The 26,083-nt window shown below is 37.9% G+C and overlaps 1 protein-coding gene across 1 annotated transcript in view; it reads left to right on the top strand.

Moving 5' to 3' along the window:
• Positions 1–1,152: 1,152 nt before the first annotated feature.
• IRAG2 (inositol 1,4,5-triphosphate receptor associated 2) overlaps positions 1,153–26,083 on the top strand; it is a 91,156-nt gene continuing 66,225 nt past the window's right edge. Inside the window, exons 1-10 of the mRNA XM_061205287.1 lie at positions 1,153–1,726; positions 2,643–2,756; positions 9,310–9,490; positions 12,700–12,779; positions 12,870–12,948; positions 14,219–14,377; positions 17,525–17,642; positions 19,657–19,707; positions 22,639–22,716; positions 24,930–24,986. Of these exons, the coding sequence (XP_061061270.1) occupies positions 1,153–1,726; positions 2,643–2,756; positions 9,310–9,490; positions 12,700–12,779; positions 12,870–12,948; positions 14,219–14,377; positions 17,525–17,642; positions 19,657–19,707; positions 22,639–22,716; positions 24,930–24,986 (1,491 nt within the window). The remainder of the gene's footprint in view (positions 1,727–2,642; positions 2,757–9,309; positions 9,491–12,699; positions 12,780–12,869; positions 12,949–14,218; positions 14,378–17,524; positions 17,643–19,656; positions 19,708–22,638; positions 22,717–24,929; positions 24,987–26,083) is intronic.

The following is a 26,083-nucleotide window of genomic DNA, read 5'->3' as shown; positions in this document are numbered from 1 at the left end:
TTGTTTATTTTCTTTTAGGGGACTTTTTAAAAAGAGCCCTGAACAGAAATTTTTGTTAAGGTTCTAAAAATCATAACTTTCAAACCCTTTGTAATTATTCAACTATTCATTTATAACTATTCAAGTTATTGTAACTCTTTGCATAGATTAATTTAAATTTTACCAGTTTAGGCAAAATTTTGGATTTGTTTCCAAGTTCTTTAATTACTATCTTACAAGAAGTGAGATCATGCTTTTTTTTTTTTTAAAGATCATATATGCTGCCATTAAATAAAATGATGCTGCAGTCAGACAATCTTTGGCACGAATCTTAGAGATGTGACCAATAGAAAATTACTTGACCTTTTGGAGACTCAGTTTTATTATCTGTGAAAAGGGGATATTTCTACATATCTGACGGGGTTTGTGTGAAGTTTAGACATAATACATGTAAAATGCTTAATAAAGGGGATATTTATTAAGTTCTCAATAGATGAGAATAGGTACTCAAATGGGAGCTTTCATATCATCACCATCATCATATTTGACATATACATGAAAAGCAATGTGGTTAGCAGTCCTCTGGAGCAGGACTGACTGGGTTCAAATCTGGACTCTGGCACTTATCTAAGGTGACTTTGGGTATGTCCCTATTCTCTCTGTGCCTGAAAATGGAGCTAATAGTAATGCCTCATAGAGTTGTTCTGAGGATGAATGAGTTGATACATATAAAGAACTTAGTACCACGCCTGGCTCGTGGGAAATACTTTATATACGTTAGCTGTTATTATTTTCTAGAAATTTGAGGGCCGAAGTTAGACATGTGGAAATTTGTTTAATGCATTTGTTTAAACAACAAGGACTTACTGTATAGCACAGGGAACTATATTCAATATCTTGTAATAACCTATAATGGAAGAGAATCTGAAAAAGAATATATATGTATAACTGAATCACTTTGCTGTACACCTGAAACTAACACACCATTGTAAATCAACTATACTTAAATATAAAAAAAGCAATTGTTTAAAGACATCTCGATCCCTCCAAAGTTGGTTTGGGAATAAATAGCTATTGCTACATTATTGTTAGGACAATGCTAACTTTGAAAAACATGTCTACTTTTGCCGGTACTTTAGCCACTTCCTCTGTCTCATTGGAGGGAAGTCAACAATGGCCTCTGCCAAGAAAGCAACTGAGAAGCGACATAACCCAGTGCAAAGCATCTGTAGAAAAATCCAAGCCATCCAAAAGAGAGAAGAGAGTACAAGTCCCATCCAACAGATTATCAAATACCAATCTAGCAGGTTTGACAGTCCACAGACTAACCCCAAGAAAGACTTTGAAGAGGTACTGAAGAAAATGACGACTGCTCCTATTCCTCTGCCCGACCCTCGCTCCTCAAGTCCTGAGAAAGTTGGTGCCTTTACTTCACGTCCTCAACGAGTGTCTCCAAGAACCCCACCCATCTCTCATCTCAGCTCTCCTGAGAACGCAACATACTCTCTTATCCTCACAAGTTCGGAAAACATCTCAAGGCCTAGATCAGAGAGCTCCCAGAATTACACATCTTTGATACCGCAGATCAGAAAAAGGGAACTCTTCTCTAACAAGGATTTGAAAAACTGTTGGAGTGAAAATGATGTTAGTGCCTTAACACTTGACTTTGATTCCACCTCTAATCAGAGCTCTGAATTTTTTACTCGTCAGGATTCAGTGGTGAAAAAATTATCTCTGAATGAAGAGGGTAAATATTCATCTTTTAATATTTGTTCTTCCGATAAAGCCTTGAGCATATCACTATGAGAATACCTGAACTAAAATGAAATACCAGTGTACATTATCGAAACTTGGAGGGAAGCATCCATCTTTCCCTTAAAATTGTTTTTTCCTCTCTTAAAAAACTCTTATATGTGAAATATAAGTATTTTCTATGCTTTCAATTATAAACCTGGTAGAAATTCTAGATTGTATTTACAATCATAATCATTGGCATTTCTCTACTGACCTGAAAACAAACTTTCTCCTGGGCAAATTAGAATGTTGTGATGGGAATACATAGATACAGGGGAGCTAAAATTCATATAGTTCCAACATGCCTTGCTGAAAACTACCATTTTAGCATTTTTTGTGTGTGTGAGAGTAAAACATGTAAGAAAATGTAGAGCCAATAAAGTAGACCAGGGGAGAATGTAAATTTTGGAGGCCAATTTCAATGAAATTTTGGAATTCTATTTAGGGGATTGCTTACAGAGTCCCATATATGATAGGCCCTGAAAAACAAAACAATGTAAAATGGCACATTTTCTGTAGACTAGTCTTTACGTTCCCTCTATTTTTCCTTAAAATATTTCTATTTGTGCTACACTATTTGCTTTTTCACAGAGTGCTTCTAACATTACAGGGCAGTAAAGCTCATTTCCCTCTTCTTCATCTCTCCTTTTATTCTACCTTTATAAAACTTATAAGGAAAGGAAAATGAATAATCAGAGACCCTTCAAGACCACTTTCTCTGCTTGATCTATTCAAGTTAAGTAACCAGTATTGTGGACTGCTCTTTATTTAAGTATGTTTTCTTTGTTAAAATTAAAACAAAAAAAATTAGCAATTAAGCATATTAGCACAGAAAAGCATCTGGATATGCAAACTTTTTCTTCTACTAGGGTGGAAACAAGGAACTGATGATGGCAAGGAAGATGTAACCTATAGCAATAACAGGACCTGTGAAGAGGAGTTGCTTACAAGTATTTTTAATGCATGTGACACCAAATGCAGAGGTCAGTCGAAAATTATCTGCTCAGATGTTCGGTGGTACTCATCAAGTCATTGTACTTTCTATTGTGAGAGAAAGGGAAATGGTTTATGTGTGGTGCTCTGTGTATCTGTGTCTACACACGTGGTGGGTGCAACCTAATTTGGGAGAAAGGGTGGCTGTCTAGATGTTGGTTAATTTCTTTGTCCCTGTTTTGCATATTTTACCAGTGTCTTGAATGATTTTATTGAGCTTATCAACTGATTTACCAGCTGCAATCATTGACTGGAACGACTTACCTCTTATAGTTGTTGCCTCACAAGAAGTATATACTTCATACGTATAAAACTGCTACACAAATTTAGCTCAAATTTTTGAGTTAATTTTAGATTTTCACTTCTGTTTTTCTTAGAGATGTGTTCTTTTTAAAATTTCCGCAAGTAATTTTTAGCATGTAAATGGCTCGTGACCACTGTAATAAAATTAATAATATATAGAAAAGAAGAGAAAAAAACTCATCAGTAATCCTGTTTCCCTGAGGAAGCATTGTTAATGATTTGTTATATGACCTTCCACAAATTCCTTGGTCAATACGGTTTTGTTTTATTTGGATTAAAACTTTTTTATTATAGAACATTAATTACAAACGTATACAGGAGTAAAGAGGTATAACCCTTATATATGTGTCATAAATAATGATGTCTCATTTCTAGCCCCACCCACTTTCCTCTCCTCCACTCTGGATTAGTTTGAGACAAATCCAAGACATCATATTATTTCACCTGTAAATATTTCAGTACGTTCAAAAGATAAAGACTGATTTCAGACACAACTATGCAATGTCATTTTCATGACTAAAGAGGTGACATAATTTCTTAATATCAAATATCTTATCAGCATTTGTCTTCTCATTTGTGTAAGAAATTTATTTTTTCTTAAACAGTTTATTTGTTCAAATCAATATCCAAGAAAAGTTTGTTCATTGTTATTGGTCGTCTAGCTTATCTCTATGTTCCCTTCCTATTCTCTCTTTTTTGTATTTTAAGTTATTTGTTAATGAAACTGGTTCTTTTATCTCATAGTTTCCCCCAGTCTGAATTTTGGTGATTGTGTGGTCGTAGAAACACAACCTGTTTCTTTGTCCCCTACATTTAGAGGTTTGATCCGATAAAAGTTTTGTATCTTTTTTTGGCAAGATTCCGCATAGACGGTGTATATGTTTTTATCAGAGGACAAAACTATTTGAGGATGAAGGCCTAGATTTATTCTTTCATTAGGTGTTGCTAAAGGTGATAGTCTATTATTCCTTCCTATTTTATCAGCTGGAATATCTATAAGAAGAAACTCTACCCTGCCTAGCAACTATTTGGCTGTGGCTGAGTCTTGTTTCCCAAAGGAAAGGCAGGATAAAAGCTTGATTGTGCTTCTGATTGAGAGTAAATTGCAGATATTGTGCCTTTTTACCCCTAAGTACATCAGTGTGTATTTCCTACAAAGAAGGACATTTGCTTGCATGACCACAGAATGATTGTCAAAATTAGGATATTTAACCTTGATACAATATTATTATCTAATTTAAAAGTCAATATTTAAATTTTGTCAATTTTCCCAATAATATTCTTTATAGATTTTTTGTTTCCATGTCCAGGATCGAATTCAGTTGTCACATCTCTTTAGTCTCCTTAAATCTGGAGGAGTTCCTCCATTCCTTGTCTTTTATGACCTTGAAATTTTTGAAGAGTATATGCCAGTTACTTTGTAGAACATCTGATATTTCCTCTTGATTATTCAGGTTATACATTTTTGCAGGCACACTACGGAAGTGATGTTATGTTCTTCTCTGTACAATATATCAGGATTTTTAACTTTGATCACTTGATTAGTGTGGTGTCTGCCAAATATCCCTATTGTAAAGTTACTATTTTTCCTTTATAACGTCTATAAAAAATCAATCGGTCGATCTAAGAAAGAAATGGAAAATTTTATTCGAGGCAAATTGAGGATTATAACTCAGGAACAGCCTTTCAGAAAGCTCTGAGAACTGTTCTGTCTGTTAAAGGTCAAAGCATATTTTGAGACAGAGGGCTGTATGTTAAACGACATTACTGACAGTCTACACAATCCAGATCTAAGCATACAAAGCGAGTAGTGGTTCATGGGTCATCGTGGCTCCTTACAAGATTAGGAAGGAAGGTTATGTCCTGAGGATTTGTCTTGCTGATGCTCAGAGAATGTTGCTTTTTATGGTTGAGCAGGTATTTCTGCTGATGGGGATGTTTGGGATGCATAATGTAGATACACAATGCACAGTAGAGGGGAGAGAGGAGGCCAAAGAGCAGAGAAACTATTTTATGGTTAAATTTTCCTTGACTTGCCTTAGAATATGAATTTTTATTTCATCAGTAATTAATAAATAATTTATGGGAAGATACTTTGAATCTATGTAAACATCCTGTTCCTCATCAAACGTTCACTCACTAGTTTTAGCATCTGTGATATTATGATTTATTATAAGTAGTATATATTTGGTCTTTGTCCCATTTTTGGCACAGAGCTCCTAAAACCATTAGAATTTCCTAAGTGATGAGAGCAATAAAGGTGCCTTTTTTACGTTAATGAAATGACTTTTGGACCCCACCTTAGGATGAGGGCTAGTTGCCAGTGGAGCCAATCATGTGATTAGGTGGTTGGAACTTTCAGTCCCACTCCCCAGACCTCCAGGGAGGGGAGAGGGGATGGAGATTGAGTTTCATCACCAATGGCCAATGATCTAATCAATCATGCCTATGTAACGAAGCCACCATAAAAACCCAAAAGGAGAGGTTTGGAAAGCTTCCACTTGGAGATTTGGAAAGTGTGGCATGCCGGGCAGAGCATGGAAGCTCCATGCCCTTTCCCCATACCTTGCCCTGTATGTCTCTTCCATCTGGCTGTTCCTGAGTTATATCCTTGTATAATAAACTGGTGATATAGTAAGTAAAAAATTTCTTTGAGTTCTGCGAGTTGCTCTAGCAAATTAATGGAACACAAAGGGGAGTCATAGGAACCTCCAATCTATAGCTGGTCCATCAGAAGCACAAGTGACAACCCGGTCTTACATTGGTGTCTACAGGGGGTGGGGTCAGTTTTGTAAGACTGAGCCATTAACCTGTGGCTCTGACACTATCACCACATAGATAGTGTCAGAATTGGGTTGAATTGTAGAACACCCAGTGTCTTGAGAATTGCTTGGATGTGTGTATGTTGTGGGGTGGGGCAGGGGGAGGGGGAAGAACCCTACACATTGGAATTGGTGATCAGAAACATAGCATCTATTGATATTTCTTGCCTAAATCAATTCTTACCATGGTGGTTGCCAAATAGAAAATTTTCAATTTCCAATATTCTTTCTGTATTTTTTACTTGTCAATCTATCATCAGGGTTTTACCATTTCTCTAATTAAATGAATTAATATCACTGTGAATTTCTGGATTCTTCTTAATTCAATATATATAATCTGTTACTATCATTATTTATTTTGATGCTCAAATTGTCCCAGAGTTGGCCAGCAAGATATTCTTTAAGCTGGCTCCTATGTCTGTTTGTGTTGTCCCCATCTTTCTTTGAGGATCTCATTACTTCCTGGAGCAACCAGGTGTCCCAGGTACTAACACTTCTGAGACATCCCCATCCTTTTTAGTAGCTTCCTTGTTTTCCCTAGTATTATAAAAGTCTTTAGGCTTATCTCGTACATTTCCTGCCCCAACCTTGGAATCAGTTATTTCTTCAAGGATCCATGGTTCCTTTTAATGGGAAATAATATATAGAGACCAAGATCTGGGGACAGGGGATAGTGGTTGTTTCTAGGCATTTTCAGTGGGCAGACCTAAGAAGTACTTAAAAATTTTGAAGATATATTGCATTATGAGTTCATAGTCTTCCTTCTAAAGCAAATTCAGGACTACAGGGTTTTTACTCATCTCATATTCTGTATGCCCTTTTTCAACCACAGAAAATCTTGGTTCTCAATGACACCAGTATAAATGTTCCTTTGCTTTATTCTACAGTACATACACAATGGTTTCAGATGAGCACTACCCAAACTACTTATGTTGTTTCCTGTTGCTGAATTACCACAAACTTGGTGGCTTGAAACAACACACATTTACTACCTCACAATTTCTGTGAATCGGGAATTCACACATGGTTTACATGGGTCCTCTGTTAAGGAACTCACTCACAAGGCTGCAGTCAAGATGTTGGCCAGGGCAGCCGTCTCATCTGTGGCTCGACTGGGGAATGAGCTGCTTTAGGTGGCAGAATTTAGTTTCTTGCAGTTGTAGTACTGAGGGCTTCAGAGTCTTGCTGCTGTCAGCTGGACAGTTTCTTACTAGTTGGGCCTCTAAACATAGGTAGTCCATAATATGGCATAATATTTGCCTCTTCAAAGCCAGCAAGGGAATGACTCCAGGAAGATAGGCACTGTGATCTTATGTAACTTAATCATGCAATTATATACATGTAATCCTGTCTCCTTTGCCATATTCTACTGGTTAGAAGCAAGTCCCAGGTCATGCCCACACTCAAGGGAGGAGACTACACAGGGGTGTAAACATTAGGAGGCAGGGATCATAAAGGGGCACCCTGGAGTCTGTCCACCTCACCACCACAATGGTTTAAGGCTTGTTTTTGGTCATTCTTTCTCCTTAAGCTATATACAACAAGTTCCCTAAGTATGTATGGGAATGTTCCCAGACTTGCTCTATAATCTGCTTTTGTTCACTTAATAATTTTGAGCACTTGTCTGGGTCAACAAATTTGCTTTATATACTGTACTTTTGGGGGATGTAACATAATATATTTAAACAATATGTCTCAATTGGATATTTTTTTCTCTATTATAAACAGCACCATAATGATCCATAATGAACATTCTCATAGCAAAACATTTGCCTATACTCTTAATTATATTGGTAGAATGAATGGGACTTATTTATTCCCCCAAAGCCTCTCTGTTTGGACAGAAGTTAAGGAACTATTTCCCGGAAGAAAATAAGGAAGCTCCACTGAAGGGAGATGGGAGATGTATTAGAAACAGAACCAATGGGTGTGTGTGTGTGTGTGCGCGCGCGTGTGTAATGTACATAAAGAGATTTATTGTAAAGAATTGACTCACGTGATTATGGAAGCAGACAAGTTCTAAGATCTGCAGGGTGAGTGAGCAAGCTGGAGACCTGGAGAGCTGATGATGGTTTAGTTCCAGTCAGCGTCCAAAGACCTGAGAAGCAGGAGAGAACCTGTCCAAAGGTCGACAGGCTGAAAACTGAGGAGGAGCTGATATTTTTGTTTGAGTCCAAAGTCAGGAAAAAAGACAAGTCCCGGTTCAAAGGCAGTCATGCAGGAAGAGCTCTCTCTCACTTGGGGAAGGGTCTGCCTTTTTGTTCTATCCAGGCCCACACACATTAGGGAGGGCAGTCTGTGTTACTTAGTCTACCAGTTTAAATGTTAATCTCATTCAAAAACACCCTGACAGAAGCAACCAGAATAATGTTTGATCAAATATCTGGGCACTCCATGGCCCCGTTAAGTTGACACATTGCAAAACCATCACAGAAGACCTTTCGAGTTTTGAGGTATATGATACAGGTTCCAGAGTTTTAGTGGAGGAAAATGAGATATAGGTATTCTTTTTGACCCTCCAACTCTACTGCAAACAGGAATAAAAATCATCTCTCTAAATAATTATTAATAATTTTATTTCCATTTCTTCCTGTCACAGCCAAATGACCTTTTCCATTAAATTAATACTCTTGAAATTTGTTCAGTCTCCTTTACAACTCTCCCCTCCTTCTAATTATGTACTGGACTTATTCTATATATATATATCAGGGTCTCTGCTTACCTTCTAGGGGAAGAATCTTCATTTCTGCATCTACCCTATCAACCTTCTACTTCCTTTTCCTTCTCCCCTTCAAGCAGCTAGCCCAAGTCAGGACTTAGTTAAAAGACGTGTCTTATGCTTCAAGAAGATTGGTGTGTTAATAACTAACATAGTCTGTTTGACTTTAATTTCTGAATGTGATAGTAGGACTGACTGTGTCTAAGAATGACTTTTCTACCCCTCCCCCCAAATAAAAGTCAGACCACTTACTGGAGGCTGAAATTTCATCTAGGGCAGAGGAAACCCTTCCTTCACTGAATGTTTTTTAAGAAAAGAATGGGAGACAAAAATAAAGTGGCATTTTGATCACTTCCCACAAGTGATTATTGAATACATATATTGTTCTTATTTAGATGTCACAACACCTCTGTGCAGTAGGCATCATCTCACAGACAAGGACACTGAGGCTCAGAGAGGTTGAGTGATTTTCCCAGAGCCACCCAGCTGATACAGTCCAGAGCCAAGATTTGACCCTAGTCTGTTAGACTCCGACCCAAGGCCAGTGCTCTTTTTACTCTGTGATACCAACTCAGCAGTACTGCGAGGGTTATAAGGCACGTTTAGGTTCCCAAGCGACCTAAAAGAGTTAAGTGCCTCACTTTTAAAAAATAATCTTTCCCCACCTTTTAAAACTAACTTGGCTTTCTTCTTCCTAAGGCTCAGTCAGAGTTACCAAAGTAATAGATTACCTGAGACAAACTACTAGTCAAGGTTCTGAAGATGGTAGCCTTGAGGAGCTGTGGAACATGCTCGATCCTGAGAGGAGAGACATGCATGTGAATCTGGAAACCTTCCAGGCCATCATGAGAGAATGGATAGCTCACTGCAGAAACAAATGGTAATCATCGTCCCAGCAGGACGTGTTTTCAGGTTCTGTTTTAACAATTGCTTACAATGAATGCTAATCACTGTTTTCTGCACTGATGGAAATACTGTAATCTGGTGCTTCTCACACTTGAGCATGCACTGGAATCACCTAAATGATATTATACCTGATTGTTGGATATCTCCACTATGATTGAGTAGGTCTGGGGTTAAGCCTGATAATTTGCATTTCTAGCATGTTTCCAGGTGACACTGATATGATGGGGGGAGTTGGTTGGGGGGGGTGATGGGCACACTTTGAGAACCTATTATGTTAATTATGATAACATTCATTTATTGTGATTAGGGGAAGCACATATTATTACATTCTTCTGGCATAGGAGTCAAGCAAATTATTGGTACTGACCACCAAGTCACCAAATGCATTTAAATTCAGCATAAACTCCCTTTTAAGGTCAGTGGGGAGATGTAGTCAGTGAGTGTAATTTAGAAGCCTAGAATATAGGGAGGCTAAAAGGAAAAGGAAAGGACGGTGAAGCTGAAAAAAGGAGAAGGAGAATGGTACCCATGAGATCAGGTGCCCTGGGCGGATACTGGAAAAGCATCATCTTCTTTCACAGGAAGCCTAATCCTTTGGCTTTTACTCAGCCACCAATCTCCAGCTACCAGCTGATATGTACTAGAGGTTTTCTTAAAGAATGCTTTAAGCCCAAACGGTGGCAAAACTTGCTAGATTTCATGCGGGGTTAGGATGTATATGTTTCAGGAAAGGGGACCCGTTCCGAGGCCTGAGAGTGGACTCTTGTCTAACACTCACAAATGAATTGTCTAAGGAGACACATGTGCTGACAAAGCAAGAGACTTAATTGGGAAGCGGTGCCCAGGTGGAGAGCAGCAGGGTAAGGGAACCCAGGAGTACTGCTCTGCCACGTGGCTCGCAGTCTCGGGTTTTGTGGTAATGGGGTTAGTTTCCGGGTTGTCTCTGACCCATCATTCTGACTCAGGGTCCTCCCTGGTGGCGTGCGCATCCCTCTGCCAAGATGGATTCCAGCGTGCGGGTTTCTGGGAGGTTGGCAGGACATATAGTCTCTTCCTTCCTCTTTTTGGCTCCTCCCAAATTCTCCTGGTTAGTTTTCTGCGGTAGCACTGTGTTTTTTTTTTGTTTTTTGTTTTTTTGGCTCTGTTGGGTTTTTCGTTGCTGCACACGGGCTTTCTCTAGCTGCGGCGAGCAGGGGCTACTCTTCGTTGCAGTGCGCGGGCTTCTCATTGTAGTGGCTTCTCTTGTTGCGGAGCACAGGCTCTAGGCGTGCAGGCTTCAGTAGTTGTGGCTCATGGGCTCTAGAGCGCAGGCTCAGTAGCTGTGGTGCACGGGCTTAGTTGCTCCGCGGCATGTGGGATCTTCCCGGACCAGGGCTCGAACCCGTGTCCCCTGCAATGGCAGGGGGATTCTTAACCACTGCGCCACCAGGGAAGCCCAGTACTGTGTTCTTTATCGGGACCTCCTGTTGTGAGACAATTCATGCAAGTGGTTATCATCATGCCTGGCCAAGGCAGGCGGTTTTGGTCAATGGTTTCCTAATATATAATGACTTAAAAAATGTGACTGAAATGTTGTTTGCTATACACGAGTTAATTGTGAAGGCAAGATAAATATATATAAAAATATCTAATCTTACTAGTAATCAAAGAAATGCAAATAAAGAGAACATATTATTTTTGCCCATCAGGTTAACAAAGATTTAGAAGAATGACTCTATCCCATGTTATCAGGGCAGGTGGAGAAATAGGCCCTCTCATACTTTGTTGGTAATAGTGTAAGTTGGCACAGTTTTTCACGGGCAATTTAGGAATGTGTATCAAACCCTTAAAAATATGTAATGTGGTCAAATAATGTAACTTCAGGAAAAATAACCAATCATATACTCTCTCTATATATGCAGAATGTTGTTTATGATAGTGATAAATATAAGCAATGTAAATATTTACAAGCAGATATTTGGACAAATGACTTACAATACTTCCATACACTAGAATCCTAATTAGTCACTCAAAATTATAATTAGATAAATATTTGACAAGAGAAATATTCATATGTATTTATTTCAAACAATCGGCCATAGATCTGTATATGTAGTACGATCCCTTATTTGTCAAGAAATAAAAATAGGCACAGAAAAGTTGGGAGGACTATACTCCAAAATGATTATCTCTGTATGATGACCTTAAGTTTGTGTCCTCTTTTCTTATGAATTTTCTATTCTTACTAAAATATTTAGGTTTGATTGTGTAATAAAAATATCAATAATTCATTTATAAAGTGGAGTGAGGGCTAAAGAGAAAACTTATTTTTATAACAAATATAAAGGAAAAGAAAAAACATGGGAGATATAAATACGAAATATAAGAACAGGAACTCAGAAATGGTGATGGATGTAGATCTAGGAAGAGTAAGAGTGATGTCTGAGTTATTCTTCTCAGTCATCTTCTGACAGACATCTCACATTGAAATGCAACGGGATGTAAGTACAAATTTAGTGGCTTTCGTAGCTGCTCCAGAGAGATAATCTAAGGGTTTGGCATTTAGAAAGATTAAGTGACAAAGCTAAAATCATAGTATAAAGACTCTTGGAAAAGAAATGGTTGAAATTTTAATATGTTTATTTTGGGGTTTAGAGCTAGCATTGGTGTCCTGGATAGAGGCCTGTGAAGAGGGTTCCCCAAATTTCAAGTGTGACATGTTCCAAAGTACAGTTAGTCTAGGTTCAACTTGGTTTTTCATGAGAAAGAGAAAAGAACACCATCAGTGTATCCCAAAGTATTAGTTGTTCGTGTCTTTTCTTTCCCAATTCTTTAAGGCCCAAGGTCTTGCTACCTCTACAAGTGTCCACCTATCCCTTTAAACTACATCAACTTCCTGACGCACTGAGACCTCCCATCCCCTAAGCACAGCTGCTGTACATCGACACCTGCCTATTTCTGTGCGCACATTTTCTTTTCATGTTAGATTAAAGGTTTATGGAAGGTGGAGGTACGCCTTATGTTTCTTTTCTATGACCGTATTTAAGCACAGTGTTGGGTTCCAAGTAGTTGCTGAGTGAATAGATGGTTTTAAAATTCAGAAAGAAAGACCTGAATAAGAAAGTACAGAGCACATCTGAAAAATTAGCTAAGCTTTGGTTTGGCAAAGAATCCTAGCTCATTGGTTTTGTTTTTTGGTTACAGGGAAGGAGTGAATAATGGATCAAGCAGCAGAATGGGTCATTCTGCTTTGGAACAGGACAGCATAAAATCAGGTGGAGGAAGTATGAATGTGTTTCTCTGGGATTGTTCTGCCACTTTCTTGTGGTTTGGAGAAATGGATTTTTCATAAACCTCTCTTATATGTGTTTCAGTTAAGATGACCACAGATATAACAGATTCTGTATCACGGAGCTTTGAGGCTTTGGGTGGAGACATGTTTAAAGGAGTCTTGTAAGCATTCTTACTTACAATGCTTTCTTAAGTGCCTCAAGTTTTCTTATTTATTTTCTTATTTATTTCATAGATTTATGTATTTTATTTACAATAAAGTCACTTAGCTCTTCTTGTGTGTGTGTGGTAGGGCTCACATAATTTATTTTTAACTTTTACCTATTCTATCCCAATTGCATTAGAAGTAGTTTCACTAGGAACACAAATTATGGAAGATTAGTGTGACATAAATTAACATTTTCTCACTCATGAAACACTTCTCCTTCTTTAACTTCATGTGTTTTCCATGGAAACCAAATTCCATTTGAAGTAGAATTATGACATTGACCTTAAGCTCTTCGGGGGATTACTTTTAAAGCACTACTTTAACAGATACTTTTAGATATGAATGAGAAAAGCTGTTTTCTGCTAAATGTGAGTTTTAGATGTTAAGGGGAGGTGACTCTGTCCTTCCTTATTATTATTATTATTATTTTTGCCACACCACACGGCATGTGGCATGTGGGATCTTAGTTCCCAGACCAGGGATCGAACCCACGCCCGCTGCATTGGATGCACAGAGTCTTAACCACTGGACCTGTCCTTGCTTATTTTATCTTTGCCACTTCAGGTTTATCCATGCAAAAATGGTGGAGTAGGACCCATGTAGCCAACCTGTGCTAAACTCTAAGAAAATATGGCAAAGAGGAAGAGAAGGCCTGGGACTCCATGAAACACACAGTCCTGACTCTCACAGGGTTTATGATCAAATGTCAGGGGCAAGAGTGACACCCACAGACATTAACAAGCTGTAGAAAATTACAGGAAAGATGAGTACTAAATTGTGAGCTTCAGGCTACAATTATAAGACTCTAGGAATTGTTTCCTAGTTAAAGGCCTATTCAAACCTGCCAAGATTCCTGACTGAAAGAGTACAGTGTCAGTTTATTTCAGGACTTTCCATAACCCAGGCAGAAATAGGAACTCTTCAGTGTAGACAGAGGCAGATGTTGGGAGCAAAGTGGAAAGGAAGAAATAAAAGCTGTAGAAGTCGACTTCACAAGTGGCAGATGCTAAATATCTGGGAATTTTGGAAAAATCTTTGATGCTATTGTAATAAGTACTTGAATAAATACTGTGTAAATAAACTACACTTATGAGGATGAATGAAGATAAAGTAGAAAATCTCACAGGAATATTTAAGCCTGTTTGGGCTTAACCATTCGCCTTACTTTGATAGGAAGGGATTAGAGATGTTGAAGATTATTCTCATTCATTCTTTCACCTGCAGAGAGGTGCCTGATTTGATTACCTGTGTAGCAGACCTGCATTTCAACAAGCAGAAATTCGAGGAGGAAAATAATATGCTTAAATTGGCATTAGAAAGCTTGGAAGATGCAAACAGCCAGTTATCAGAGGACTGTACTGAATTGCGCCTTCAGATAAAAAGGTGAGCTATGATGGGGTTACTGTGTGCTGGGAGCTTTCAGTTCTTTTTCCTTTTTTAAAAAAATAAATCTGTTTCTTATTGAGATATAATTCACATAGCAGAAAATTCACCCTTTTAAGGTATACAATTAATTCAGTGGTTTTTAGTATATTCACAAGGTTGTACAGCCATCACCATGATTTAATTCCAGAATATTTTCATCACTCCAAAAAGAAATCCCATACTGATTAGCAGTCACTCTCCATTTCCCCCTCCTCTCAGCCTCTGGCAACCACTAATCTACTTTCTATCTCTCTGGATTTGCCTGTTCTGGGCATTTTCATATACATGGAATCATACAGTATGTGACCTTTGTGTCTCACTTCTTTCACTTAGCATCACATTTCCAAAGCTCATCCATGTTGTAGCATATATCACTGCTTCATTCCTTTTTTATGGCTGAATAATATTCCATTGTATGGATATACCTCAGTTTGGACACTTGGTTTGTTTCCACTTTTTGACTCTTATGAATAGTACTGCTATGCACATTTGTGTACAAGTTTTTATGTGGACATACGTTTTCAGTTCTCTTGGGTGTATACCTAGGAGTGGAATTGCTGGGTAGTGACCTATACTTAGTATTGTGAGGAACTGCCAAACTGTTTTCCAAAGCAGCTGCACTATTTTACTTTCCCACCAGTAAGGTTTGTTAGTTCTTTTCTAGCGATAATGTTCTCTATGTCATTCAATCTCTGTGTAAGACCAGTATGCCTAAGGGTCAAGCGTGAATCCATCCCAACAGTCTGTGGTTCAGTAGAACTCTTACTCTATGCAAAGTCCCATGCTAAGTATTATGAGAGATACATTGATGAGTCATGTTTAAAATGTATCCTCAGGGTACCTGTAGCCTAGAAGGATGATAAGAAATTTCATGACCTTAGCTTAAGATAGAAAGGGATAATGGACCTTGGAGACATACCAGATAAAGTGTCAGACACTGGTAAAATAGGTTGCTGGGAGATGCTTGAGCATCAGGAAACAAGCAACATGGCTCTCACAAAGTATGTGTGTACAGATGTTGTAGGTCTAAAATTCTGAACAGAGAAGTTCTAAGTTAACTTGGAAAGACAGTAAAGCATTCTGACCATGAACTCTTACCCTCATAAGTTTTGACCAGCCTCCAAACCAATCTATAAAATTAAAAAAATATATGCTAACCTCAAGCTCTCTCCATTCCATAATTGGCTTATTTATTATTTATTTGAAATATAATAATTCAAAATTTCTTTAAAAAAGCAAACAAAGTTTGCTTTGGGTGAATGTGCCAGACAGGGCTTTTGGTTGCAAGCACTAGAAGGTGACCCTGGTTACTAGAAGCTGACTCTGGTTAAGTTAAGCAGTGAAGACATGTCTTAGAAGGGAATTGGGTACCTTGCAGGATGGACAGAAAAGCTAGAGAATCTGGGTGGACAGCGGGAATGCCAGTGTCTACAGAATTAAGCCTCCTCTTCTACCCCACCCGCAACTCCCCCCCCCGCCCCACAATCCTTCAGGAAGAGCTTGTTTCCTGTCGGCGCTCACAGCCTATTTTTGATATTGTGCTGTTGTCCCATCATGGTATAATTTGCCTTTTGTGTTAATGTGTCCTCGTTAATGGGAGGAACCGTGTCTTATTTATCCTGGTTGCCCCAGCGCTTAGTAGAATGTCTGCCATAGAAGAGCAATCCCTTCCTTCCAGTTGCCTGCAAACCAGAAATCTCTGTCTCCTTTTACTTCCTCAGACTTCACTTCTACATCAAAGAGCAAGTCCTGTTAATTTACCCACTTTATCTCTCACAGATAGATTTACTTCCTTCCATTCCCATAGCTGCCACTTAGTTCAAGTCAACATCACCTTTCACCTGGGTCACTGCAGCAGCCTCCTGGTTAGGTTCCCTGCCTTTTCCAAAGCTTGTGCCACCCCAGCAGGCAGGTTCCTCCTAACTGCCAGTCTGACCACATCATGCCCCTGCTTTAACCACTTCAATGCATTCCTTTCGCAGTCAGGGTAAAATCCAAAGTTCTTCATCTGTTGCAAACCCCTTCATGACGGGGCCTCTGATGCCTTGTCTCTACCTCCCATTTTCCCCTCTGTGCTCCAGCAATATCGGACTGCTTGCAGCCCCTCAATGAGCTTCTGTTCTCTACCCCTCTGTCCCCCTCCCCTTCCTCCTTCTCATCATCTGAGCTATCTTCCTTTTATAGTGTCTACAGAACTTGGGTTCACTGCAGCCTTGGTTCTTATTGTACTGTAATAGCAATTATGATTGTCTGTTTCCCTTACTAGACTATAAATTCCAGGAGGGCAGAGTTCTTATGATTGGGTTCATCTTTATCTTATTCAATGCCTATTAGAATGAATGGCATGGAGTTGGAGCTCAATAAATATTGGTTGAACGATCAATGTAATTTCTTAGTAAGGAAAAAATTATACCTTCTTCAAGACCCTGCTCAGAAAACAGTTTATAATCTTTTGGGAGTACAAATAGGTAATTCCATGATATAGATTACCATAATACATTTAATAGGTTTCCCTTTGTTGGACATTTAGTTTCTTTCCAATGCTTTGTTATTGTAAAAAAATGTTGCAGTAAACCTTTTAAATAAAATATATAGAGACTATCTGTAACTACTTGTTTGTTTAGTTGTCATCTCCTTCACTAGTACGTAACCTCTCTAAGGTTACACCATGTCTCTTTTGTCCAACATCATGGGTCCTCTTGCAAGGTACAGCACCTGATCATGATATTATTCAATAACTGTTTGTGGGATTGCATTAACTAATATTACATCTTATTAGTAGAAGGAAAGAACCGTGTGATTCAGCCAGTGATGGATTTCAAAGGGAGCCTCCAAATCTCTATCTTCAGGAATATGTTTGTTTCCTTCTATCCTTTTTCCCCCACCATGCTCCACCCAAATCCCTTCCTTTTCCAAGGGAAAGAAGATCCCTTGGAAAGATCTTGATCTTGAGTATGTTTTTTTTTTTTTTTTACTGTTGTTGGCATCTGGTTTGAGTTTTCAGTGGTTTTCAACTTGGGTTTAAAAATAGTCCGTGGCTTTACTTAGTATCTTTGACAGTTATATTTGAGGTTTTGCTCATTGCCTTCTCTCCCCACCCCACAGTGCCCACCAGGCTATTATGAGAACAAATCTGTTAAAAGAAGAACTGGAGGAACTGAAAATTAGTATGAACGCTTCAGAAGAGCAGAAGACCATGATTGTAGCCCAGAACAAACAATTAGTAAGTCACCCAAGTACTTTGAAATGGACCTATATTAATAGTTTATATAACTAAAATCCAAGAGGGTTTATTTGGAAACAAAAATCAGAAATCAGTAGACTGATGAATGAATTGGTAACACCTTAGAAAAGTAAAGGCAGGTAGGATAAAAAACTGTGTTTTCCTTTTCAACCAGGATTAAAATTCTTTACAAATGAGTCATATTTGCAACGATTTGTAAAGATCTAGAATGCCTTCTGAAGTTAATAGGTGAATTCATAAATATCTGACACTAAAAACCACTTGCATTTTCCAAAAAAATTTTCTCTGTCAAACTTTCACCTTTTTCTCAGGTTTTTTTTTTTTTTTTTTTTTTTTAAATCCATTTTCTCAGCACATACAGATTATTAGTTAGTTCCATTAATCAGTCCTTATACTAAAGAAGCACAGGCTTGTAATTTTTAGAGCAAAACATTATTTAGACTAAGCTTTAATTCAACTACCAGAGAAGTAATTATTTTTATTGGGAATGTTAAACTATTATCTAGAGCTTTAGTAATCATCTTCAAAATCCTTCCAGCAGTATTTGAGCATTGCTAACCATGGTGGGGGGTCAGCTGAAAGTCATTCAGACTAATTTATTTTTAGGTCTAAGTCATCAGAAGACTTGGATTCCAGGCCTGTGCCTTTCACTCGTGACTTCCTACAACCAACACAACTTAGCTTAGCTTTTGCCTCAACAGTAAAATTTGGGGACTGGACTCATTGAGTGTCAGGTGACTGCAAGTCTCTGTGAATACATTACAGCAAAGACTTATTCTGGGACCACTGAGGAGCTTCTATGTGGAAGCCATGTAGCGCAATGACCAAGAGCCCACCCTTGGGTGTGAGACAGTGGGCATCCAAGTTCCGACTCTGAGGGCTATCTAACTTTAGGCAAACCACGTAACGTCTTTAAGCCTCAGTGCCCCCCTGTGCAAAGTGGACATGGCAATACTACCTACTTTAAGGCTGGGAGGATTGAATGAGTTAATACATGTAAAGCAGTCAATGTCCTCTTTCCTCCTGGGGCTAGATGTTAGCTGCTACTAAAGTGCAGAGTCCTGGATATACAGTCCTAATCCTTTGCACTTTTACAATTCAATGTTTTACAATTTCAAAAGAATTTTTAATGTTTCCTCTCATTGGTCCTCACAGAGATTCTGTGAGGTAGAAACAGAAGTTGCTATTCTTCATTTTAAAAAATTAATAGAGTTATAGCTAAAGTTTAGAAATGTTTTGATTTTTCAAAGTCCATTGTCTAATAAATGGTAGAGTGAGAACTGAACTCAGGTCTTCTGATTCCAACTATGTGGTGTGTGTGTTCCTTCGTTCTTGTACCAGTGACATCCTAGCCTGAGATGGCCTCCCTTTTATTTTTATGTTATAAAGGTAGTACCTGTTCACTCTGTAAAAATAAGAAAATATATATTAACAAAGAAAAAATAAAATCCCACAAAATCTTTACCCTACCCTATCCACAAGATTTACTGTTAACATTTTGGTGTATATCCTGTCCTGGAATATGTTTTCTTCTGATGGTTCTGAATTTAGGGCTCCTAATTATAAAATGATTTTTGATGTTCCTATGTTCTGGTAATGTTGAATCTGAGAATATCCGCAGCTTCAAATAGAAAGCTAGTACTCTTTGATTTCAAGGTGCTGTTTAAATAGATGAGTTCACACTATCTGTCATAAGCAGATGGCAGTAAAGTAGCAGGGAAAAAACCACGCTGTTTTCTTTTGTTTTTCGTCTTTCCTTTCCTGTCATAGTTAGATTGAGTCAGGAAGAGTGACTTCTCACTGATCCCAAGAAACCGAAGCCAAAGGCTTAACCCCGTATTGAGAATATTTTAGACTAGGATTATTTGTGATATGTCAATGCCATATTTAAGGTTGATAAAAAGAAAAAATGTTGATAGCCCTGGAAGTAAATATTTGGTATTTTCATAAACTTCTCAAATGCTTTAAAATTATTTTTCTCTTAATAAATCAGGAGGCAGAAAACCGGGCTCTGATTCTTAAGATTCGGATTCTCCAAGAAGAGGTATGTTGAAATTGTTAAAAGGGCACAGATAAGCATATGGAAATCATACAATCATGGGTCCTGACCCTGGGTTAAATATAAAGCATGTGAATTTCAGGCTACTGTGGACCAAATACCAGGTTGCTTTGTCCAATGACAAGTGAGGAAGAGTAGACGGGGTTTTCCTGCCTGGACAGAAGTATGTTATACCTTTGTAATCATCCATGGAAGAAATGGGATTTAAGAAATTCAGACTTAAGATGAAATGAAATTAACCCATCTAAAAAATATACAAATCAAGAGGGAAAGTATAGACAATATCTAATAATTTTCTATTATTATTCCACGAAACTAGATGGAAAAGGTCTTTGAGTCTAAGACCCAGATGTTAAATTCATTGACAGTCTAACCTTGGAAAAGCCATTTATCTTTTGAGGGATTAGTAATACCCACTCCCTACAGTTATTTTAAAGATTAAGATAATGCATGTGAAGCCATTTGGTTAACCATAATATACCTCATATATATTAGGAAATCCTAGTAAAATCGCAAAAAAAAAAAAAAAAGAAAAATTCTATGCAATATATATTTTTAAGCAACAGAATTAAAACATTGAAAGAACAGGTAGCAAAGCTACCAGAAAGTCACTATTTTGGAGGAAAATTCTCTATAGATACCTTTTGAAAGTTAATCATTATGTACGGTTTTTTGTTTGGGTTTTATATAAGTTTATTAGATGTATTTATTTAGTTGTGGTGAACAGTCTGATGAGTTATCCAATTTTGGCCCAAGTGGACATTAAAAAAATTCATAGTAGATAGGAAAGGAACAACTAAAGATTGGAAAGAAACCCTATCTTAGATTCAGACAAGTTACAGCTACAAGGCCAGGTTTCCATGAAACTAATGCTTTACAGTTAAGCTCCCAATGTAAGAGATTTTTGTCCTCATATTTAAGATGATTGACTAGCATCAAAGAATTGTACTATGCCAATCTAGAATTGAAATAGAAGGAAGGAGACTTAGAACGCTGCATCATGAGATAGCATTACAATTATTGATTTACGTTAGAAAAGGCTTATAGATGGCACTAAGATTCCTTTAGGAGGTAAAAATCTGATGCAATGTGAAGAGTAATGGCACAATGGTTTGGGTAATTATTCACTTACATTTATTCGTTTGTTTATTATACACACAGTCATTGGGAGATAGACTCTATTCTAGGTGTTAAGGATACAGACTTAAACAAAATAGCCCATGTGAAACTAGCATGTTAGATGGTGATTAGTGCCACAGAGAAAAGAAGAGCAGAAAACAGAGTTGTGGGGAGTGCAATTTCAACTAGGGTGGTTAGGAAAAGTAGAACTGGGAAGTGAATCATTTGGTTAAAAACTAGAGGTTAAAAACTAGGAGGTTCATCTGGAAGTACGTTCCAGGCAGAGGAAACAGCACGTCCGAAGTCCTCAGGCTGTAGCCTGCCTGCTGTTTTTGAGGGACGGCAAGCTCAGTGTGGCTGGAGCAGAGAGAACAAGTACCACGAGGGGCTACAAAGAGCTGTAGGGACCCGGACGCCCAGGGTCTCATACAGGCATCGTCTGAACTCTGTTTACGCTCAGTGAGATGGGAGACGCTGGACAGTTTTGAGCAGAGGAAAAACATCATCTAATTTCCGTTTTACCAAGATATCTCTGGCTGCTGAGTGTAGAATCAACAGTGGGGCAAGGGAAGAAGCGAGGAGACCAGTCAGGAGGCCCTTGTAATAATGCTGGCAAAAGCCGATGAAGGCTTAGACTGAAGCAGGGACAAAAGAAGTGGAGAAAGTGTTCAGGTCAGCAAATGCTTCATACTGTATCCAAAGGTATTTATTATATATCCAAATAATATGGAAAATTCGCTTCTAATAGCAGAAACTCAGTGAAGTACAGAGCAAAGTCATCGGCGGAGAGTGAGGATGTCGGAGGAGGTGTTGGAAGTTCAAGGAGAGACAAAGAATGAAATAGGCCAGGAGTTCGCAAACTTTCCATCAAGGACCTGATAGTAAATATTTTTAAGCTTGCCTGGCTAGAAGGCCTCTGTCACAACCACTCACTTCTGCCATTGTAGTGTGAAAGCAGCCATGGACAATGTGAAAACAGTGAACTCAACTGTGTGGTAGTAAAACTTTATTTACAAAACCAAGTGGTCAGCCAGAGTTGGCCTGTGGGGATGGAGTGGGGCAGTTCGTATAGTTTGCAAATCCTTGCTTTAGGTAAATGGCCATGTGAATGGACTAAGGTGATGTGATACGATCACCAGTAAACATTGAGGTTAAAGGTTATGATTTTAACGTGTGACCTGTTGGTTTATTTGTATTTTTCTTTAACAATGTTTATGTGAAAGGGTGCTGGCACGGAGTAGGAGGCAAGCTGAAATTAAGAAAATACCAAGAAGTAGGGGGAAGCCAAGGGAATTGGAGGGATGTGGAAGAGAGAGATTGTAATGATTGACCATGGAAGAATTTAAGCTGAGTCAAGAGGGAACGGAGCTCATGGGAAGGTGGAAGGATAATGAGAACGTAGTAGGATCAATGGATTGTAGGCTCCAGTGGGGATTGAAGGTTTGTTGATGCACAAAGAAGTAACCTGGAAGGACAAGAAATGGTGGTTGAAGAGTGAGATGCTTGCAATTAAGGTAATGGAGGGATCCCAGTTGCTGGTAATGACAAGTTTGAAGGTATGACTAGGGAGTGAGTGCTCGAGGTGAAATGGAAAATAAGAAGGGATTGCTGGGAGTATTCCTGGATGATCACGTTAAAAAGATTGTGTTATTTTTGGACAAAGTCTAAAGTTTTGTCCCTTAGTTTAAAATGGATTACAATGTCAATGATGAAAATACTACTTCCTAAAAAACATTTTGTGATTTCCTTCTATTTTTTTTGGTCTGAATCTAAGAATACTATCTTATTTTACATTAGAATGCTAAGAACATTATGGATATATATAAATTGGAAAAGAAGATTGAGGAATTGTCTAAAACTGAGAAACAGCATCAAGTAAGCACTTCTCAAATACTGGTAAAATATTTTCTTACATCAAACTAATATTACTTTTTGAAGGTGTATGTGACTCATTGACACAATAACCTTTCATTATAAATTTTGAAATTTGTACTGCTCTAGATGTCTGAGTTATATAAAAGGCAATTTCTGTTTTTTCAATGTAGCAGCTTTACTGATATATAATACACATGCCATTAAATTCACCCACTTAAAGTATATGAGTCAGTGGTTTTTAGTATATTCAGAGTTATGCAACCATCACCAAAACCAATTTTAAAATACTTTTATCATCCAAAAAGAAATCCCTTTAGCAGTCACTCCCCATTCCTCCCCAACCCCAGACAACCACTAATCTGCTTTCTATCTCCATGGATTTACCGATTCTGGACATTTCATATAAATGGAGCCGTATACATTATATGGTCTTTTGTGATTGGCTTCTTTCACTGAACATGATGTTTTCAAAGTTCATTCATGTAGGAGTGTATATCATTACTTCATTTCCTTTTATGGCTGAATAATATTCCATTGTATGGATATAGCACATTTTGTTTATCCATTCATCAGTTGCTGGACATTCGGGCTGTTCCTACTTTTTCACTATTATGAGTAATGCTGCTATGAATATTTATGTATATGTTTTTGTGTGGACATATATTTTAATTTCTCTTGAGTGTATACCTAGGAGTGGAATTACTGTATCGTATGATAGCTCTGTGTTTAACGTTTTGAGGAACTGCCAGACTTTTCCCAAAATGACTGCGCCATTTTACATTTCTACCAGCTGTGTATGAGGGTTCAAATTTCTCCACATCCTTGCCACCCCTTGTTATTATTTATATTTTTTATTATAGTGACAATTTCTAATTTAACAGTATCTGATTTTGCAAATCCCTAAGTTAGGGAAGATTTCAGCTATTGTACCTTCTTAATGCAGAAAATGAGGAGAGATGGGGGAAAAAAATCTATCTTGATTTTTTAATTCAATTCTATTGCCTTAAGGAATGATATCTTACAAAAATGATTTTTATCTATATTACATCTAGAAAGTCTATATTTTGTGTATTTTTGTTTTATCTGTAATACATTATTATCAGGAAACAGAAGACAACTGTTATTAAATTCAAGAATTTGTGTCATGCTTATTCTCATCTCTAATGGTTTATTTGAACAATATTTTTTGTTGTAGTATGCGTTTGAAATGATGATGTACTTAAATTTCATATCTATATGTGGAATTCTCAATTTTCTTAGCAGACACCCCAATTCCATGTGGGTATGTACATATACATATAGCAGTTATAATTTAGACATTAAAATTGATTTTATTCTAGGAATGACTGTTTCGGAAAACACAACTGTCATAAACTAGTGGAAAGAACCAGAAGACACGGATTCAAATCCTGTCTTCTCGACTTAAAAGCTTTGTAACCACAAGCAAGTAGTTAACCTCTCTAAATCTCAATTTTCTCATCTATTAAATGGATACGATAGTTTCTACCTCATCCACAAGCTTCTTGGAAACTCAAATGAGATGATTATGTGAAGATACCTTTAGAACTATAAAGGGATATCAAATATATATGATTATGATGATGATGATTCTACTTCTGACTATGCTGATTATTTTTCCAGGTTTTCCATTCAATCAATAGACATTTTAATCAATTATATCCTATTTAGAAGCCTACGCCAACAAGCTTGCTTTTGGTTTGAATAAACTGATATATCCTTAATATTCACTTTGCTAAAAGAAATCTTGAACATTTTTAAACTGTTTTTAAAAGAGGAAGAGCCTTCTATATGTCCATATGGAGTCTGTGTTCGTGTCCTATCTAGGTTTTAAATTTCATCAAAAAATGCAGACTCTCTATGTCCTCTTATTATATGAAGTGTGAAATAGTGGGAAGAGCCCTTGGCTGGAGTTGGTGACTCAGATTCTAGTCTCCATTCTGTCACTTACTGGATGTGACTCTGGGCAAGTCTCTGGATAGTGCTGAGCTTCGATTTCCTTCCTGGTAGAGCAAGGGCAATGACCTTGACCTCAAGGGTTGCTGTGAGGCTAATGTGAATGTTCTTTATAAAGTGAAAAACACATGCACATTAAAGGTGCCAAAGAAACTTGTCTCCCTATTGGATGATTTTGTGGCACTGTCCTTTACTAAAGCAATGTCCCAATGGCCTTTCCTAAATGTGTTTCTTTTCAGATGCAGTTACACACATATGAGAACGCTTTGCTTAATAAAGATGCAAGTTTGCAGAAGGTTGGTCCTGTCTCTTCACATGAGGGCCTGTGGGATTCACTAGCTCTCTCCAAGTCATAAAGGAAGGAGATGGTCATTTGTGTAACTTCACCCCTGTTAAGATATCTGATTCTAATATTCTGTCACAAGACATTTCTTTATTTGTAAGAACAAAAATGTTCTTCTGAGTGAAGAATACTCACTTCTCCATCTGGGATGTTTTAACGTATCCTCTGTAAATTCTTTCATGTAAGTTCGTTCCTTTATTCAACAAATACTAGTGTGCCAATTTGCCAGTCACTGGCTAGATAGTGGTGATGCAATTTTAATTCATAACAACACAAATGAGTGTGCAGTCAGTCATTTTACGGAAAAAGAAGAATATATCCTCAGTTATTTTCTACCTAGTTTGATTGATTGATTTGATAGATATTATTCTATTTATCTTTGTATCCTTTGATTATAGCCTATCTGGTAACAAATTTGCCGGCTACCAAGATGCTGGTTATGGTGGCTTTAAGAGACACAGGAAGGATACACACTAAGTTAATAGACTTCCACATTCCAAGACAGGAAAGTGAAGAAAGAGCAGTCTTTCACTTCTTTTCCTTTCTCTGCAATTTATGAGGTTTCAAAGGAGTCATTCACGGCTTGTGGGCATTGACCAGGATACTGAATATTGTACCAACTGTATCTCCTCATCGTGGGTGTTCTCGCTCCCCACATAGTGCCATGGGGTAGTGGTGGTTGCGCACTTCCTCTGTAACTCTGGTCTTTCCACCATTTTGCACTCTTGCCCAGCACTCATAATGCACTTCTCATGCTCCAGGCACCATGCTAGTCATGGGATAGAACTATAGGTCAGACACTGACTGTACCCTCTGGTCTTGCAGTACGAAACTATGGTTTTAACAGAGATATGCTTTGAACTGGATAAAATTGGATGCCTTAATAATTCATTAGTCATTCTGCAGGTAAAAAACTGCTCTTTTTCTTAAATGTACCATAGTAATATAATTCTGACTTGGACTTAAGAATTACCTTGCAGGGTATGATTCCATTGGACCAGGCAAAGACAGAACATAATTAACACCAGTCAGATACAGCTGCCTTGCTGT

The sequence above is a fragment of the Eubalaena glacialis genome, chromosome 11 (assembly GCF_028564815.1).
Source record: "Eubalaena glacialis isolate mEubGla1 chromosome 11, mEubGla1.1.hap2.+ XY, whole genome shotgun sequence".
NCBI classification, from domain to species: domain Eukaryota; kingdom Metazoa; phylum Chordata; class Mammalia; order Artiodactyla; family Balaenidae; genus Eubalaena; species Eubalaena glacialis.
Note: the sequence above shows the minus strand (reverse complement) of the source record. Positions and strands in the feature narration are given on the sequence as shown.